The sequence below is a fragment of the Eretmochelys imbricata genome, chromosome 6 (genome assembly GCF_965152235.1).
Source record: "Eretmochelys imbricata isolate rEreImb1 chromosome 6, rEreImb1.hap1, whole genome shotgun sequence".
Taxonomy (NCBI): Eukaryota; Metazoa; Chordata; order Testudines; family Cheloniidae; genus Eretmochelys; species Eretmochelys imbricata.
Window position 1 is genome coordinate 11,370,980 of NC_135577.1, and position 19,633 is coordinate 11,390,612.

General features: G+C 49.5%; 1 protein-coding gene across 3 annotated transcripts in view; it reads left to right on the plus strand.

Moving 5' to 3' along the window:
* KDM2A (lysine demethylase 2A) overlaps positions 1 to 19,633 on the plus strand; it is an 83,951-nt gene that overhangs the window by 58,126 nt on the left and 6,192 nt on the right. For 2 of the 3 annotated variants that reach the window (XM_077820814.1, XM_077820815.1), the window contains 5 exons: positions 14,166 to 14,249; positions 16,177 to 16,443; positions 16,667 to 16,798; positions 16,905 to 16,994; positions 18,461 to 19,170. In XM_077820814.1, coding sequence (XP_077676940.1) covers positions 14,166 to 14,249; positions 16,177 to 16,443; positions 16,667 to 16,798; positions 16,905 to 16,994; positions 18,461 to 19,170 — 1,283 coding nt within the window. Of the gene's footprint in view, positions 1 to 11,759; positions 12,576 to 14,165; positions 14,250 to 16,176; positions 16,444 to 16,666; positions 16,799 to 16,904; positions 16,995 to 18,460; positions 19,171 to 19,633 lie in introns of those variants that run through there. The other variant, XM_077820816.1, reaches the window with a different exon arrangement.

The window sequence follows — 19,633 nt, forward strand, 5'->3', positions numbered from 1 at the left end:
ATACCCCTGAATACCTTCCCATTTCTCTGGTACCAGTACTGTGAGTCTTACCTGTTCGCTATTCGTTGGTTCAGTAACTCCCATATTCAGCATGGTTTGTATTTCTTCCTGCAGAACTGCAGCCATCTTTTCAGAAATACAGTGATACTATTGCTTTATCTGAGTGGAGTCTTACAGTGGTGATATGTTGTTCTGACTGGTCTTTCTGCTAGTAGTGCTTAGTCTTCCCTTGCAGTTCTTTGTTCTGTGAGATGTGTTTCAAATGAGGTTCTTCCTGGTGTAACCCTAGCCTGTCTAGATCTTACATCTTCTCCATCCTCCGCCCTTGTCTGGCTCATTGCTCTGCTCACAAAAAGTTAAGATCTGTTCTCACCTCACTTGGCATTTGTCTGGGATAGCTGCCTGATAACAGCCTTGCTTTCTTCAAACTTGCATATTGTTCTTCCCACCCTGCAAGTAACTTATTCTGTTGCAACTAGGGGCAGCCCACAACATTTTGGCACCTGAGGTGGGGAGCTCAAATGATGCCCCCATGTCCCATCGCTTGGGCCAAAACTTTGAAAGGTCTCAATTCTGCCTTCTTCCTGTTCTACTCCTCTCATGGTACTGCTCTGCTACCTACCCCAATAAAGGAGAACTAATAACTTAAAATGCCTTGTTCAAAAATTTTAAGTAATGCTTACATTTGCTTTCAGGCATTTGAAAGTTAACTTTTCTTGTCTGCATAGTAAACACTGGCATTTTTATCTGTTTGAATAATCAGTGGTGCTTTCCGTGCCGCCTTGGTTGTAAAGATTGAACTGCTTCCTGAAGGTCCATAGTCTGGGCCAGCTCATGCTCTACTGAGATGGTTGCAAGGCCGACCAGCCTCTCCTGTGTCATTGTGGAGCGTAGATGTGTTTTTATTAACTTTAGCTTGGAGAAGCTGTGTTCTCCACTGGCAATTGTTACAGGAAGTGTTAGAAGTATGCGCAGAGCAACAAAAGCATTTAGAAAGAGGGTGTTCATCTTATTTGTGCACATATATTTCAGAATATTCTTTGGAGTTGATCCTGCTGAAATGTATCTTGAAAGGGCTTTCAGTTCATCACCCAAATCACTCGCATCAGTATCGCACATGTCCTCATGTGTCAACACGGTCTCTAGTGCCCTGCATTGCTGGTGTAGGTCGTCTTCAGGTATAGTGAGGAGTTTTGAAATATCATACAACATCCCAAATATACTGCTGTGTTCCTTGAGCTACATGAAACGTTCTTCAACTGACTGTATTGCACAATCTAGCACCTGGTTAAAGAATTCAACTTTGAATTATTGTTTGGGGTCTCTTATAGGATTATCCCATACCTCATAATCAAAATGTAGTCTTCTTCGGTGACTCCTGTATTCTTGAATGGGTGGGGAAAATAGCTTCAGTGTGAAGTTCCTCTGCCAACTTCTGTGCACTCTTCAGAATGTTTTGAAATCCCTCATCTGACCGGTAAGACTGTAGATATGACTTTGCTTTGTCCAGTTGTTCCATTGCTCCAGATATATCAAGGTCAACACCTTGGAGTCTCTTGCTTATGACATTTATTTCAAACAGTATGTCGTGCCACAACACTAAGCCACACAGAAATTTGAAGTTATGTATGTTTCTGGTGATTCCATTTCCCTCTGCCACTGTTCTCCCACAAACAGTTCCTGTCATAGCATTAGCCTCCATAATGGCAACTATGGCATCATCTACCTTCCCAATTTGGTGTTTGATAGGCTTTATTGCCTCCACTCGACTTTCCTGTTAGGGGCTTATTCCTTCACCCACTTACTTCCCTGGTCCTTCTCACATGAAGAGAGAGCAACAATACCCAAAGTCCAAAGGTGCAAACAATTCAATGTTCTTTGGGGTGAACCTCCAGCAAGCATGATTCTAGTTTCCTTCCTTAGTGTCCACCTTCCTAGCTCTGACACCACAGAGCCTTAGCTGTGTCCCTGTCCCCATTTCCCCCCCCCCCCCTTAGCAAAACATGATTCCAATTTCCCCAACCCCATTCCCTGTTCCCATTCCCCTCACACACACACACACTCTTCCTGATTGACTGCAGACTGTATAGTAAAACTTGAGTTCTGCTTAGCTATACCTTAACCAATCATTTTACTGAAATTTAACTAACCAATCCTCACATATTGTAACATGATTATTTAACCAATTATATCCCATCACCTTAATTAGTTTACACCCAGCAAAATTAATTATACAGCAGATAGAAACAATCACAGAACCAGACAGAGACCATGCAAATAAACAATAGCAAAGTGGGAACTATAATGACAAAACAATACAGAAGTGAGGATTTCACATCCCAGCTATTGATTAGTGAGTTCTTGTGAGACAGGATGCTATCAAACGAAGTTTCCTTTTACATTTTCTAGGCACTTCCCTTTCTCTGGAGTTGATAGATCAGATCACCTTTCTAACAGCTCCAGATTGCCTTATTTCAGTGTGACTAGTTGGGAAAGTAAGGATGTGACCGCTTGCTTCCCAGCTTATGGCTGCCTCTGCTGCTTAGCCAAAGGCCTTAGCCTAAGAAAAGGGCCTCAGACTGTCACAGTGAGAAAAGGCCTTATACAGTCAGTGACTTTGATTCTCTCGTACCTCTATAACTATCTAAGTGATAAGAATACACCTAAATTCTTAGAGTATAGGCCTTTACAGACAGGCCTGAATATCTATATCCTAACATCTCCCATCATGTGGCACTCAGTGGTTTCAGTATCAGAGAGGATGTTCCCAGATGTTGCTTCAAAATTTGCCATTGATGAGTTGATTCAGAGGAAAATACATATATGCTTTGAATTACATTTAAAAAATTCAGCAGCCTCAATAGAAGCCCCACTGACCACCAAGTTCAATGAATGAGAACTGCATGGGACAAAAAATGCTCAAGGGTTTAACTCTTGGATCTGCGTCTGCACTCCTATGTTCTTTCCTCTCATGTTGGCACCATTATCGTAGCCATGACTTCTCATGTCAGCTATCGCAATTCCCGTATCTTCCAGCTTTTTAAGAATCACATTTGTCATACCAGCTCCTGTAGTATCAATGTCTATAAATTCTAGAGAATGCTCTCTGACAGTCACCACTGCAGGGACATTTTCACTGGGTTCTGTTACAAAACGCACCATTAAAGTAATTTGTTCCGTATGGCTGATGTCAGGTATGCAGTCCAGAATAACAGTAATATTTTGCCATCTTCAGATCTGCCACAATCTTCTGTTTGATTTTTGTTGCCAGTAACTGTATGGTCTCATTTTGAATTGTTTTTCCAAGGTAGTGGTGTATGTACATTTCTTGGGTGGTGACTCTTCTTAGATGCTCCTGGAGTACAGCATCAAACTCGGCCATCAGCTCCACAATTTTAAGGAAGTTTCCATTGTTTGACACATACAGCTGATCTGAAGTGCCACACAGTGTTAGGTTTTTGATAGCAAGCATTCTCACAATGGCAATGAGCCTTTTCAGAGCATTTTGCCAGTAAAGAGACGCTGATGCAATCTTCTCTTGATGCTGATCATCTGTGGTGGCCTTTAACCTTAGTCTCATCTCAAGCTCTTTCCACCTATGGAATGCTCTCTAGTGATTTGCTGCCTTCTCATGGCATGCCAGATTTCTAGCCAGATTTTTCCAATCCTTTGTTCCTGTAGAACCCAATGTGGCTGGAACATTAGACTGGAAGAGTTTGTAACAATAACAGTATGCAGCATTCTGGGGTTTTGAGTACATAAGCCATGGCCCCTCCACTTTGTCACCATTGGGGATTTCACGCCAGTAATATGTTGGGATAAAAACTTCTATTTTCATTGTCTTTGGGGAACATGAAGTTTTTCACTTGCTGTGGCCCATGCAGTACAAGGAAGTCCCTCAGGCTACCTCTCAAGTGGGTCCACGGTCCTGGATCATCTAGGCTTAAGGAGCTAAACTCAGCAGCAGCTGTTTCTTGCGCCTCCACCACACTCTTCTCTGATCTGTGCTTTTCTTCAGGAATGTGAATGGTTACATCCATTTGAGATGGAGATATGGATGCTGCAATAGCTGCCAGGTCACCTGCACTCTATCTGGAAGATCAGGCATCTCCTCACCACTCACATCCTCACTGAGGCCGGAAGGCTCACCGTGAACATTTGTGTTTATGTATCTCAGGAGAGCTCCTTCCTGCTTAGATAGAAAAGCTTCCTTTTGCTTTTTTTCCGAATGCTGTCCCAGAGGGGCGTTTTCTTCTTTCACTCATGACTGCTGTTCTGTGCCAGCTATAGTGGCTCTCAACACTCAATTGAAGGGGACAAATAAAGCAAGCTGGTAGCAGGGCCTGAGTGAGGAAAGATATCAGTGTTTTAAGGGCCTACCTGGCTCCTACTACTTCAGTTGACTGCCTGTTCTCCTTAAGTGGGTTCAGGGAAGCAGCGTGAAACCGGAAGGTCCCTGAGAAGGTGGTGTTAATCAGTCCAGGCTCCTTGGGGTGCTAGAGAGGTACATAAGAGGCTCCTCCTCCTCCTCTCTCTCCCTGCAGCTCCTGCTACTTTCTGTTCCCTCACCTTTTTGCCTGCCTGCCTGTTATGTCTCTTGTGCCCTCCTTCCTCCAGCACAGCACTCCTCCAGCTCTGTGCATCTAGAGCAGAAAGAATACACATGCACCAGCAGCAGACACAATTTTCTACGCTCTGGGTCCTAGTGGAGCCGCCCCTCGTCCCCTACCCCCGCCCAGTCTGGCACCTGAGGCAGCCACCTGAGTTCACTTCATGGTAAGGCCAGCCCTGGTTGCAACACTAATAAATAAAACCTTTTGTCCTGGTATTAGTAGGTTTTGCTTCCTCATTATGCTGGAAGTGGGGGCTTCCTTAAAATGTTCTTGTGCCAGCTTGCTCATTTGGAAGAGTCCATCTCTCACCTGAAGGTCTTGACTTGCTTTACTTTCCAGGCTTAGCTACAGTTCCCAGGTTTCTTTAAGAATGTGTAGCAGTCCTCACATCTGTCAGACAGAATAGAACAAAGTAAAAGCTATAGATACCTGAGGTATTTGGACATGAGCAGTCACCTATCCCAAACTGCCTATGTAGCATTTACAGATTCCCACTGCATCTTTTTAAACCTTTCTCTAGGGCTGTCAACCAATGAACGCATTTCATAGAATCATAGAATATCAGGGTTGGAAGGGACCTCAGGAGGTCATCTAGTCCAATCCCCTGCTCAAAGCAGGACCAGCACCAACTAAATCATCCCAGCCAAGGCTTTGTCAAGCTGGGCCTTAAAAACCTCTAAGGATGGAGATTCCATCACCTCCCTAGGGAACCCATTCCAGTGCTTCACCACCCTCCTTGTGAAAGTTTTTTTCCTAATATCCAACCTAAACCTCCCCCACTGCAACTTGAGACAATTACTCCTTGTTCTGTCATCTGGTACCACTGAGAACAGTCTAGATCCATCCTCTTTGGAACCCCCTTTCAGGTTGTCAAGGTTCCTTCCCCACTCTGAACTCTAGGGTACAGATGTGGGGACCTGCATGAAAAACCCCCAAGCTTATTTTTACCAGCTTAGGTTAAAACTTCCCCGAGGTACAAACTATTTTACCTTTTGCCCTTGGACTTTATTGCTGCCACCACCTAGCGTCTAACAAATATATAACAGGGAAAGAGCCCACTTGGAAACTTCTTTCCCCCAAAAATCCTCCCCAAACCCTACACCCCCTTTCCTAGGGAAGGCTTGATAAAAATCCTCACCAATTTGCATAGATGAACACAGACCCAAATCCTTGGATCTTAAGAACAATGAAAAAAACAATCAGGTTCTTAAAAGAAGAATTTTAGTTGAAGAAAAAGTAAAAGAATCACCTCTGTAAAATCAGGATGGTAAATACCTTACAGGGTAATCAGATTCAAAACACAGAGAAATCCCTCTATGCAAAACCTTAAGTTACAAAAAGACACACAAACAGGAATATACATTCCATTCAGCACAGCTTATCAGCCATTTAAACAAAACCGAATCTAACACATATCTAGCTAGATTACTTACTAAGTTCTAAGACTCCATTCCTGATCTGTCCCTGGCAAAAACATCACACAGACAGGAGAACCTTTGTTTCTCCCCCCCTCCAGCTTTGAAAGTACCTTGTGTCCTCATTGGTCATTTTGGTCAGCTGCCAGTGAGGTTATCCTAGCTTCTTAACCTTTTACAGGTGAAAGGGTTTTTCCTCTGGCCAGGAGGGATTTTAAAGGTGTTTACCCTTCCCTTTATATTTGACACAGGTAGTTGAAAGCAGCTATCAAATCCCCCCTCATTCTTCTCTTCCGCAGACTAAACAATCTCAGTTTCCTCAGCCTCTCCTCATAAGTCATGTGTTCCAGTCCCCTAATAATTTTTGTTGCCTTCTGCTGGACTCTCCAATTTTTCCCACATCCCTTCTGTAGTGGGGGGACCAAAACTGGACCCACTATTCCAGGTGTGGCCTCACCAATGCCAAATAGATGGGAATAATCACTTCCCTCGATCTGTTGGCAATGCTCCTACTTATACAGCCCAATATGCCGTATGGCTTCTTGACAACAAGGGCACACTGCTGACTCGTATCCAGATTCTAGTCCACTGTAATCTCCAGGTCCTTTTCTGAAGACCTGCTGTTTAGCCAGTCAGTCATCACCCTTGTTGCTCACACTTCTAAACTTTAATCCAGAGACTCTCAGGTTTTTCTGCAGTTTCATACCGGAGCTCTGAGCAGTCATACTGCACTCTTACTTACGGTGCAACTCCCCCACCTTTTCTGCCCTGCCTGTTCTTCCTGAACAATTTATATCCATCCATGACAGTACTCCAATCATGTGAGTTATCCCACCAAGTCTCTGTTATTCCAACCACATCATAATTCCTTGACTGTACCAGGACTTCCAGTTCTCCCTGCTTGTTTCCCAGGCTTCTTGCATTTGTGTATAGGCACTTAAGATAACTTGCTGATCATCCTGCTTTCTCAGGATGAGGTACAAACTATGAGGCAGGAACCCTCTCCTCTTGCACTCTCATGCTTCCTCCTGGTATCCTGCTTTCCCACTTACCTCAGGGCTTTGGTCTCCTTCCCCCAGTGAACCTAGTTTAAAGCCCTCCTCACTAGGTTAGCCAGCCTGCTTGCGAAGATGCTCTTCCCTTTCTTCGTTAGATGGAGGCCGTCTCTGCCTAGCACTCCTCCTCTTTGGAACATCATCCCATGGTCAAAGAATCCAAAGCCTTCTCTCCGACACCACCTGCGTAGCCATTTGTTGACTTCCACAATTCGACAGTGTCTACCCCGGCCTTTTCCTTCCACAGGGAGGATGGATGAGAACACCACTTGTGCCGCAAACTCCTTTATCCTTCTTCCCAGGGCCACGTGGTCTGCAATGATCCACTCAAGGTCATTCTTGGCAGTATCATTGTTGTCCACGTGGAGAAGCAGGAAGGGGTAGCGATGCGAGGGTTGATGAGTCTCGGCAGTCTCTCTGTCACATCGTGAATCCTAGCTCCTGGCAAGCAGCAGACTTCTCGGTTTTCCCGGTCAGGGCGGCAGATAGATGATTCAATCCCCCCGAGGAGGGAGTCCCTGACTACCACCACCCGCCGCCGCCTCTTGGGAGCGGCAGTCGTGGAACCTCCATCCCTAGGACAGTGCATCTCATGCCTTCCAATCGGCGGAGTCTCCTTCTGTTCCCTTCCCTCAGAGGTATCATCTAGTCAACTCTCCGCATTAGTACCTGTGGAGAGAACATGAAAACAGTTGTTTACCTGTATCTGCGTTGCTGGTATATGGACGCTCCCCTTTCTTCTTCTGGAGGTCACATGCTGCCAAATTTCTTCACCGTCCTTCTGTCCCTGCTGCGCAGCCTGCTCTGAATCTTCAGAATGTTGTGCCCATAGAAGCATATCCTGACATCTGTAAAGGAAATCTTCAGTTTCCCTTGTGCAACGCAGGGTTGATACTTGTTTCTCCAGACCTTGAACCTTCTCTTCCAATATGGAGACCAGCTTGTACTTTATACAGACAGTCGCTTCTGTCCTGTGGAAGAAAGACAAACATGGCACATCCTGTGCAGATAACAGCTGAATGCTCACCATCCATATTACCTTCCTTCTAAGAGCTTCCACAGGTGCTGTAGTAACTACTCAGAGAAGCCTGCAAGATGAAAGCCTCAGTGGGCTCTCCCCAGGCAAACTCCCACTGTTAGCCGCTCTGCTGGTTCGCGACTGACTGGCTTTTTATAACAGTCAGGCCCACTCAGGGCTCACCTGGAACAAAGCACTCCCAATTCACACTTTTAACATTTGAATTTTTTATTTCCAATTGTCTGTACAGTGGCTGCATAACCCTGGACATGACATTTCTGGTGTTTGCGGTGTGTCCTGGATAACAATTGAACGAATGCACTCACCACCTGCCGGCTTTTTAATATCTTCTTTGGGAAAGGCTTCTGGGTACGTAGTCATTAACAGCCACTAGATACTGGTTATCCAAATAACTGAATTCTAGGGGTCTTGCAGCATCCATCATTTTGTGAGGAAAGTGGCACCTCCTACAAGTGGAAATGTCACAAGATGTGTAATCACCTTTTTTTCTTAGTGAAGGCAACTTTCTGGAATTTCAGGCCAGGTTTGAATCCATTCCTCTACTTGTTGATACAAATGAGGCCAATAAAATCTCAGTGCTGTCCTGTCCTAGGTTTCTTTTTGTTGGTGCAGGGGGTCCTGCCTATGGAATTGTGTCAAACCATTAGGACCGTTCCTCTACAAGCTTTAGGGATTACTGGCTTCTTCCTTTTATGGGCCACTCTGATACATACTTATCTGTGGTCCCATACTGAGACATAGTTTATACCTTCACTGATATACCCCTGACTTCAGCCTCTATACTCCCAAGTGGTGTAGAAGAGTGAGGTCTGACTGTAGAACATCAATACTGAGAGGGTTGTACCACATCCAGCTTCATCTTTCTCTTAACCTCGCCTCATCGTGCCCTACCCTTTTCTCCAAGGCTTTGTTTTTTAGCTTTTCCTGGCTCCTCAGCAAACCTCTTGGTGTGATTCCAGGTCTTTCCTTTCTTGTCCTGTGATTGAATCACTATGCAAGCTGTAATGGTTTCACTAAGAAGGCCTATGAGAACTGGAAAACCTTGTCCTCATACCCTATTGGAAGGGAGTGTTCCTACTTTAACTTGCATCATAAAACAGTGATGTGTACTTCAGGAGCTGCATAGATCCCTCAGTCCTCATACATACAACCTGAGCATGGTAGCTTGGTCCAGATCTCTTGCAAAGAACAATCTTCTGAGAACTCCCTTTATCCAGCAGCACTCTTACCTCCTGACCATCATGCAAAGCCTTGGGCATCTTACTGGTGCATAGCTAATATCTGGTTCCTCTTGAGGTACATAACCTAAGCTGGCAATTGAGAGATTTTAACAGGGCAGCCATTAGTTTATGCCTCATCTGGTCTCAATAATAAATGAGGTTCCCTCCCCTCCCTCCACCTGCTTTATGATCTTAAAACCTACTTCACACACACCCATTTTTTCCAATCACCCTTGTCCCTCCGTCTTCCCACACATAATGCTCCCCAAAGTCTTAGTGGGGACCTGGTTTCTTAGTAGCGTAGCTGTTCAGTGGGCCATCAGAGAAATTGTTATATCTACTACCTGCTCATTGGACTTAGATGGTTCATAAGCCCAAGTCTGGACCTCTTAGTAATTGCAGTAGTAAATGTTTATATTTTGGTAGTGCCCGGAGGTCCAACTGGGATTGGGACCCCATTAAGCTCGGTGCAGTACAAACACAGAGAGACTCCCTACCCTGAAGGGTGAACAATCTGAAGTTCCCATATCCAGGATCTCCTCTCTGGTCTGGCTGCCGCTAGTGTGTAGCTGAGCTAATCGTTCATTGCAGAGTCTGACTGCTGCCCAGAACTGCTCTGTCTCTTCACCAATCTATTTTCTGTTATCTCTGCAGTCACTAATTAAATCCTCCTTCATTGCATGATGGGCTGCTACTGCCTCCCCTTGCCTGCGGGGCCTGTAGTCCACTCCATCTGTTAGCCATCTGTCAGCCATGCAAGGGTGGTCACCATTCATTCAAAGCAGGATAGTTCTCCTGTACCCCAGTCTTCTCCCCCCTGCAATAAATCAGGATCATTTAGGTTCCTGCCTCACTATTCTCCCTCTAGGTTCTGAGTGTCTAGAGCTGCTCTCTCCTGTCTCTGTTCAAGAAGTGGCGAGGACTTAGTTGCTGAAGCCCACATCTTTCAAAATTGCTAAACTAGACTTCTGGTCATTAGATCCTCCCTTTTTCATACTGGAGCAAGGATAGCCATGGTTGGAGAAAAATTTAGGACATAGAGGATCCATGGCTGGAGGGAGCTGGCCATTGCTCAGTCTGGAGACTGCCCAGAAGCATAAAATAGGCACCCTCTGCAGCAGAGAGGAGGTCACTGGCTACATGGAAAGTTGTTCCCATGCCACAGAGCAGAGTGAAACCTACAATGAAATCTGCAAAGGTTGTAGCTTGAAAGAGGTGTTTGGTCTGAAAAAGCAGCCACTCCTCATCTCTCCTGCTGTGAAAGGGAGGGTTAAACCTTCCCTATTCACCTGTAAAGTGCAGTAGACAACCACCCAAACTCTCAACCTTGATATATCAGGGTGTGATGAGAGGCGGTAGCTTCCTGCAGCACAAGATGAGTAAGAAGGCATATGTATTGAATATGTCAGAATCATTACCTAATGAGACTGTATGAAGAAACCTTTCCCATTGAGGGACAGGAATGCGGGGCATGTTTCACAGGAGGTGCATGTGATTGGTTGGTGAAACACCCAATGTACTCCATGATTTGCAGCCTTCTGGAGAATTGTGATCTAGCATCTCAGCTTTTTATTATACGAAGCTTCTAACCTTTATCCGTGCAGAGATGTCTTCCTAAGTCTGTGGACAGCCTGCAACAGTAGACCTGAGAGGGTCAGTTCACCATGGTGTTAATGCTGATGCCCCATATGGATGGCAGTTCAAACCACAGCCTTGTTAGCTACTGGATTATTTTAGCAGAAACATCCAGCTAATCTGTGCATCCCTGCCACATCCTTCTCAAACTGCTCCTCATGCCCCTTGGGTGCAAAAAAAATCCAACTGTCCCCTGCTCACCTGCCAGACTTTAAGCTTTCCCTGCTAGCTTCTACAAGAGTGAAGGTTCTGTGGTATGTAATATATGAAACTGGGGGCAGCATAACACAATTTAATAGACCTTAATTAGTACCATTTTCCTTGTATATTTCATACTTTAATAACATCCTCCATTTTTAACTGAAGCTGTCCCACAATGTATTATGTTGAGATTCACCAGTGATGGGAACGGGATGGGTGCACTGGGATATCTTGGGCATGGCTACACTGGAAACTTCGAAGCGCTGTCGCAGGAGTGCTCCCACGGCAGCACTTCAAAGTGCGAGTGTGACCACACACGAGCGCTGGGAGAGAGCTCTCCCAGCGCTCCTGGTAATCCACCTCCAGGAGGGGATGAGCTCAGAGCCTGTCTACACTTGCGCTTTAAAACACTCAGACTTGCTGCGCTCGGGGGGGGGATTTTTCACACCCCTGAGCCAGCAACTTAGAGCGCTATAAAATGTACGTGTAGCCAAGCCCCTTGTGTAACTCAGGTAAACCCAGTATGGCTTTTTGAGGTAGCCACTAGAGGGGGACATATAAATTGGTTCGAGGCTGCAACTGCCTCTAAAAGTTAGCGGATGAGGTCTCTTAGCTGAAGTAGTGGAGGTTCATGGTTTTAGATCCCCAGGTTCCCAGGTTCAATGCCTGCAGACTCAGTTTGTGTTCAGTAGTCTGCGTCCCCCCATGCCCCTCAATGAGATGCTGTGTAGGGCCGGGGTGTCCGTTCAGAGGAAGCCCGTAAAACAGCCTGATTAAGAAAATGGGAAGGGGCTAGCCAGGGCGTGTAAGACAAGGACAAATGCAAGCCAGCCGCAGCGCACACAAGGGGTTAACGCTTTTCTGTTGCTCTTTAAAGTCAGCCACACTGCCGAAGCCCTCGGGGGTCTGGCCCTGGGTTCTCCGATTGCAGTGGTGAGGGGAGGGTACAGGGGAGGGGGGCTCTTCGGGCAGCCCTGTCTGCCAATCAGCGAGCCGCCAGCCGCTTGTCCCAGCCTCCTCTGACTCTGCAGCAGAACGGAGCTGTCCTCTGCGCGCTGTCTCGCTCGCTGGCTCTTTCTCTTCTGCCATCTTCCGCTGCAAAGCATTGCTGGGAGCCGCATGTGGGTGACGCAGCAGCATTGTCTGCAGGCACAGGAAGCTGCGGACGGGGTCTGGAAAGGAGCGAGCTTCTGCTGGGGCAGCTGCCTGGGTTCGGGGGGCGGCTCTTGGGAACATGTCTCCCGAAGAGCGGGGGGTTTGCTGATTTACACACTGTAAATCGGAAGGAGTGGAGCCAGGGAGAGCCCCGCAGCTCGTAGTGCACGGAACGAAACAAAGGGGCTCGGAAACTTCATTCCGCACAGCCTCGGCAGCTCCAGAGGGACGTGGCACGCAAGGTCAGGCAGCGAGGAGTGCTTTCTTGGGGGGATTAGATGGGAACCTCCGGGGGGGGGGCACTTGGTTGCCGTCCACGTTTCCGCAGAACAATGCTATTGGCGTCCTTCTATGAGATCTGCCCTCTCGAAACAGCTCCCTGCTGGGGCTTGGGCTTTCCCCTCTTCTCTGACTGGGGTTGGCTTGTTTACGTGGGGTCCCTGCACCTTTTTGGGGGGAGGGCGTTCTGGGGTGGAAATCCCGTCGCCCGTTCCCTCTCTGGGAGTATTTTCCGCTTGTGCTAGCGATCCTCGAGGCGGGGTGTTTCAAGGCTGGAAGTTGGCGTTCTCCGTCCTGAGATGAGCACAGAGGGGACACGTTTAGGGTTCCCTGCCCCATACTGCCTTGTTTGGTTAGATGTTGGATCACGGTGTGCCCCCTCCCACTCAGAGCAGGGTGTTCTTGCCTGGAGTACCTGGGGCAGGGGGAGTGTGCATTTCCCCCTCCCTGCTCTGATAGGCATTGAGGTGTATGTGTGTCTAAGTGCCCCTGACCTTTCCTTTCAGTGTGTGCTCATGTGAAGGCTGGCTGAGGGAGGAAAGTCTGGTTGTGGACAGTATGCTATGCTGCTCTGGGAGTGGAGGCAGCCACTTCCGCCCGCGCCCACAGCCGCCTTAGAAGGGCGGGGAGTAACTGGAAAGCAGCCTTCCCCAGCAGAGGCTCCCTTTGGGGGACGTGCATCCCCTGGGGTGGATGTGAGCCCAGCCCATGCCCTGTTTCCTCCTGGCAGCAGGAAGCACTGCACTTGCCTGGCACATGGGAGTGCCAGCAGGAGGCTCCTGAAAACGTAGCCATAGCAACAGCCAAGTAAATAAAGCACATCTGCAACGGCAATCTGGGTGGGTGGGTGGGGTAGAGAGCAGAGGCCAGGCTTGGCACTGGTAGCCCAAGAGCCTTCCAGGGGATGCAGGTGCTTGTCGCTAACACCTGGCTGTAGGATGTCCTTGAGTTAAAGGCAGGAGGGCCAGCCCTGGGAACGTTCCTAGAAGCCTCGAAGCCCTGCCGCCTTTTGGAACTGTTCATTACTGTGAAATCCAAACTGGAAGGCAGAATGAGAAGACGCTTCTAGCTACCTGGCACCCAGCACAGGGCTGTGTGGTTTCCTTGTGAGAATGACTGCCTCCTACACCAGAGCAGGGGCTGGCTGTCCTGCACTCTGTCTGCTGCTTAGAGCGTTCAAATTACAGGGAAGCATCATGCCCCAACTTGGCTCCTCTGGAAAAGGGGCTGGGCTTCTGCTCCTCTACAAAAGAACTAGTCCCCACACAAGTGCACACTCCTCTCAGCATGGTCTGCCAGGGACTGCTGGGCTGAAACGGCTAGATAACTATCACTTGTGTAGCTCAGCTCAGCTCTGCTAATGATGAACAGGTGTCTCTGCTGGGGGTGGAGTGGAGGACAACTCTTCCCCAGCCACTGCAGCAGTATGTGAAAGGAATGCTCTCTCCCTGGCATCTGGACAGATCCAGGCTGGCAGCAGTTTCTTGTTCCCTTGCTTATGTATCTGTGCTGCTGTTTGTCTCCTTCCTTTTCTCTTCCTGACTCTCCAATAGCTGCTGCTGGAAGAGCACGCGAACAGCGACCCAAAACTGGCACTTACAGGAGTCCCTATCATCCAGTGGCCCAAGAGAGACAAGGTAAGAGACGGGGCTGTACCATGGCCCAGCCAACTGCTGGCGGTTTTGGTTTCATCTGGCTTCTCGCCTCCCTATTGCTTCTTCTGAGGAGAGATTCCAGTGGTGGAAGTGGAGAGCAGAGCCCTGGAACCTAACTGCCTAGTGACCCTCCATAGGGGAGGGGAGTCATGTTCCCAGCAGCCCTTCCCAGAGCTGCTTAAATGCAGGAATGTGGATGGGAGAAGGCAGCGAGATGCAGGATTCAAGGAAGTGGTGCTGTTATGTTCCCCACTTCAGGTGAAAAGCAAAGTGCAGAAGGAAAGATAAACACAAGCCTAAGTGCGCTTCTGTGCACAAGAGTTGGCACCCACCGACAAGCACCTCTAAGCCAGTGAACTTTTCATAAGTGGCTGTCTTGGAGCAGAGTGTGGTCCTCCCACAGATACGGCCTTTATCTAATGTCTGCTCTCTTAACAAGCCCACAGCAGGGCGAAGCAGGCAGCTTCCCCGCTCTCATGGAGATCAGTCCCTGCTATGCTCCTGCCTTCCTGCAAAGGAATGCTTCCCAGAGGTGGCAACTGGCTAGCGATCCAGAGTGACTGCCTCAGACTCTGCCCTCACATCCTATCCATGAATCTAAGTGTGTTGGTCTGAATACCAGTCATTCACATGCAAACGGGAGTCACCACTCTCCACCAGTTCCATCCATAGTTTGCCATCCAGTCGTGGAGCCGAAGTGATGCCATGTGATTTATTTGTCCAAACACTTGCCACTAGTGGTGAATAGTTACAGGAAAAACTTAGTGAAAGGTCCCATAGGCTGAAATGTCTGCCTAACCTATTCGGCGAATATATAGAAATAAGCAGTAAGGCCTAGATTTTAAAAGGTACATGGGAGTTAGGTACCTAAATACTTTAAAAAAAAAAAAAAAAAAAATTGCCTGTACATCCATAAGTCAGAATTTGTTCCCCAAAAGGGAGTGAGCATGCTGGATAATGGGCTCTCTCTGATAGAAATTACTGTGGTGGCAGTTGGCCAAGTAGTTTTTCTGCCTTCCTACCTCTCGACTTGGAGAAAGGGAGATACAATAAGCCCCCCACCGAGGCCTTTTGGCCAGGTGGGTCTGCAGCTTACCCCAAAACTGAGGATTAATTTATGCCCCATAGCTCTGTGAGGGTTGATAATCTGTTCCTCTTGTTCTGGCTGCTCTCGCCATGGGTGTTGCTCTTAGAAATGTCAGAATACGATGTCTCTTGGAGGAGAATTTGGGAATTGTACTGCTCCAAGAGGCAGCGTGTCAGTATTCAGGCGTGGACCAAAAAGTCTTGCTAAATCAAAAGATTGCTGACCAGCCCTAACAGGCTGAGCTTGGATCCCAGCTTCCCAGTGGTATAAAGCCCTGGCAGTTGGAGAATTTTCTGCAATTGTGTGAGAAAACTGTTGCAAAGGTGCTTAGCAGCTGGGCTGGTTATAAACAGTTTCAGATTTGGTGTACTTTCCCAGCCACTGGCTCTGGGTCAGAGGAAGCAAGTCTCACCAGGGGAAGGCTGGAAGGAAGCGAGCCACTGTCTAAGGTCATAGTGAGATGTAGGGGCCCATTTGCAGCTCTAACTCGACTGGAAGAAGAGGTTGGGGCATGGGTTGGGAAAGAAGATAAGCGCTGCAAACAGTCATTTCCCTTCCTTGGCTCATGGTATGCACCCGACTCTGGGGTGTAGCAGTCTAGTGGCTAGGGATCTAATCCTGCCTTCCCTTGGATACATTCGTTCTCAGCTCTGTAAAATGGGGAAAATGCTGACTGGGCTGAGTCTGTGCCGTCCTTTGAGATCCAAATGAAAGGTGCGAGACATGGGCTTGCTGAGATGCTCCTGCTGCTTGAACATGACAGAAAGCTGTGAGCCATGAACCTCCCAATCTTTGACCTCTCCTTTGTGCGTCTATTGCCAGCTAAAGCTCCAGGCCCGGCCGAAGGTGCGCCTGCCCACCATCCCCATCACCAAGCCTCACACCATGAAGCCAGCCCCACGCCCGGCACCTGTAAGGCCCACAGTGTCTCCGATAGTGTCAGGAGCACGACGGAGGCGGGTGCGGTGCCGTAAATGCAAGGCCTGCATGCAGGGCGAGTGCGGCATGTGCCACTACTGCAGGGACATGAAGAAGTTTGGGGGGCCTGGTCGCATGAAGCAGTCCTGCGTCCTCCGGCAATGCTTAGCGGTGAGTTCTGTGGCAAGTTACGTTGTGGGGGGAGCCGTGGCTGGCCACTTGCGGGCAAGGATAGCAGGGAATTTTGCTTGAGCCTTCCACTCCAAATCTGAATTTGACAGAGCAGAATTTGGGTCAACACAAGGGAGCTCCTGGAACTAGCCATCCCCCAAGCTTGAGGGCACTTCCTTTGGTGTGTCTGTCTCCCTGGTTTCACTCTTGGCTTCCTTTGTAGCCCAGGCTGCCTCACTCGGTTACGTGCGCGCTTTGCGGGGAGGTGGATCAGAATGAGGATTCGCAGGACTTTGAGAAAAAGCTCATGGAATGCTGCATCTGCAACGAGATAGTTCACCCTGGCTGCCTGCAGGTGAGGTGGGCTCAGGGACATGGGTTCTGGGTCCACACTCGTGTGTGGGGAGGGAGGGGAGTGGCTGAAGGGTGGTGCTTAACCACTTGATATCTCCCATCTACAGATGGATGGGGAAGGGCTGCTGAATGATGAATTGCCCAATTGCTGGGAGTGTCCAAAGTGCTACCAGGGTGACGAGTTGGAGAAGGGCCAGGTAAGAGGAGACCCACTCGCCTGGACAGCACCAGTGTGGGGAGAATGGGAGCACTTGGATTGCTCTCTAAACGTACACCTCACTCGGTTCTTCTCAGGTGGGGAGGTATGTGGGGAAAGGGGGAGCCCAGCTGGTTGTGGGGTGCTACTCACTCTGGACGCTGAGTTGCAGGAAGAATTGAGAAGGTTCTGTTGAGGTCGTCATGCCATGGAGCCAGGCATGTGTGCACGTATATGCATGGGCACATTGGGTCAACAGGAACTGATGCTCTTGAGGGCAGTGAATGCCACATCAGGCAGGTGGGCACTGGTGGAGCTGTGGCACCTCGGTGGGGCCAGGTGGCTTGTGGGCACTGGTGAAGCTGCATGTTGCTAACTTCCAGTGGAGCTGGTTCATAGCTCTTCCATGTCCACCCCGCACGACGTTCACAGAGAGCCTGTCAACAAGCAAACTCCAGCATCCTGCAGAAGAAACAACTCCTCAAAGGGCACTGGCGCCCAGACCCTGCCACCAAGCAGCGAGCAGACTATGTGCGGCGCCGGCTGGCCAAGTGGAGGCTGGCAGCGCTGCCTAGGCAGCAGAACTACGGTTACCAGCTCATACGTAGGACTGTGCCTGTTGCCTCAGAGAGCAGTGTCCCAGAAGAGGCAAGCAAGGTGGGGGACCCTCCTGCAGGGAGTGGGCCTGCAACTTGGGAGGAGATGAATGTGGCCAGCCTGGGTGCAGGGCTCAGCAGTGGGAAGGGCGCAGTTTCCCATTGGCCTCAAGGACATAGCAAAGCCTTGTGGCTTCATCCTTCCACCACCACTCCCTTAGGAAAAGGATCTCAGTGGGTACTTAGCCATCCTGAAAGTCAGGATGCTTGTTCAGGTGGCCAGGTGTGGATTTAGGAGCTGAGTTCTGATCATGTAACTCCTAAAAGCTGGTGCTGTTCCCAGACAGCCTCCAAATCTCTGCCCCTCCTGTCAGTGTGACTCCCAACAGTTTGACTGAGTCCCCTGTGCCAGGTGGGTTTGCAAATGGTGGAGGGGCCACTGGCCCCACCCTGGAAACCAGTTGTGTGTGAGGCCTGGTGAACTTGCCATGGCCTGGATGCGAGGTTACTGGAAAGAAGATGACCGCAGCCTGGACGGTTGGCTTGAGCCCCTCTGGCCTTTATATTATAACACCCTGCACTACCTACCCTGGTTACTACAGCTCAGTATTGGGAGAGCAGACCTGCCATATGGACAGTGTTGGGCAAGCTCTCCTTAGTCCCTCCTCCACATACTGGGCACTGCTGGCACGGACCCCACTATTCAAAGTGCCCAGAGAAAGGTGGTCTTGCCGAGGTGAGTGGGGCCCTGTATCAGCACAGTGATGGTGTGTTCCCCTAGAGTTTTGCCTGCTGTGCCATCAGGGGGTGCTGTCTGGGCCTGTACTGTTGATAGGTGAGGTGTTAACTCCCCTCTCTGGCCGCTTTGCAGAAGCGGAAGATGGAGGAGAGCGACGAGGACACAGTGCAGGCCAAAGTCCTGCGACCCCTGCGGAGCTGCGAGGAGCCCCTGACACCCCCACCGCACTCTCCCACCTCCATGCTGCAGCTGATCCATGACCCGGCATCACCGCGGGGTGTGGTGACGCGCTCATCCCCGGGGGCTGGTCCCAGTGACCACCACAGCGCGAGCCGGGATGAGCGCTTCAAGCGGCGGCAACTGCTGCGGCTCCAGGTCACGGAGCGCACTATGGTGCGGGAGAAGGAGAACAACCCTAGTGGCAAGAAGGAGCTGTCAGAGGTGGAGAAGGCCAAGCTGCATGGCTCCTACCTCACGGTCACACTGCAGAGGCCCGCCAAAGACCTGCACGGCACTTCCATCGTGCCCAAGCTGCAGGCCATCACCGCCTCCTCCACTAATCTGCGGCACTCTCCCCGCGTGGTAGTGCGCCACTGCCCGGCCAGGACGCCCCAGCGGGCTGGGGAGGAGGAGGCAGCAGACGAGGAGGAGGCAGCAGATGAGGAGGAGGAAGAGGAAAGCATGGAGGAGGGCGGGGCGGCCCGGCTGAATGGCAGAGGTGGCCGAGCGCAGGACGGCGAGGAGAGCTGGATGCAGCGCGAGGTGTGGATGTCCGTCTTCCGCTACCTCAGCCGCAGAGAGCTCTGCGAGTGTATGCGGGTGTGCAAGACTTGGTACAAATGGTAAGTGGGGCATGGTGCCACCCCCGCCCTCATCAAAGGCAGTGGACCCGCGCCAGCTGATTAGTACCAAATAGGAGATGACTAGAGCTGGGAGGGTTGTTTCAGGGTCAGTTGCAGCCCCATCACAGCTGGTGCGTATTGGGCCCCTGGCAGAGGTGCCGTGTCCCTCTGGCTCTTGGGTGAGGTATGTTGGTGCTGGAAGTTTGCCATGCTGCTATTTGTGCCATACCTGTTCTCCCTTCAAGAAATACACTTCTCTGAATGGCTCTATTGGGCCGTGGCCAGTCCCTCCATCAGAGAGCATTTCCTGAGTTCCAGTCCCCCACATCCTTGCTAGTGCCCACAGTGACCTGTCCTGCACTCTCCTTACCTTTCCTGTGGTTGACAGTGTCCTGTGTCCACCAGCCCTCTCCTGGTGGCTTTGCAGAACTGTCTCCAGGCTGTACAAACTAACTCTCTGTGG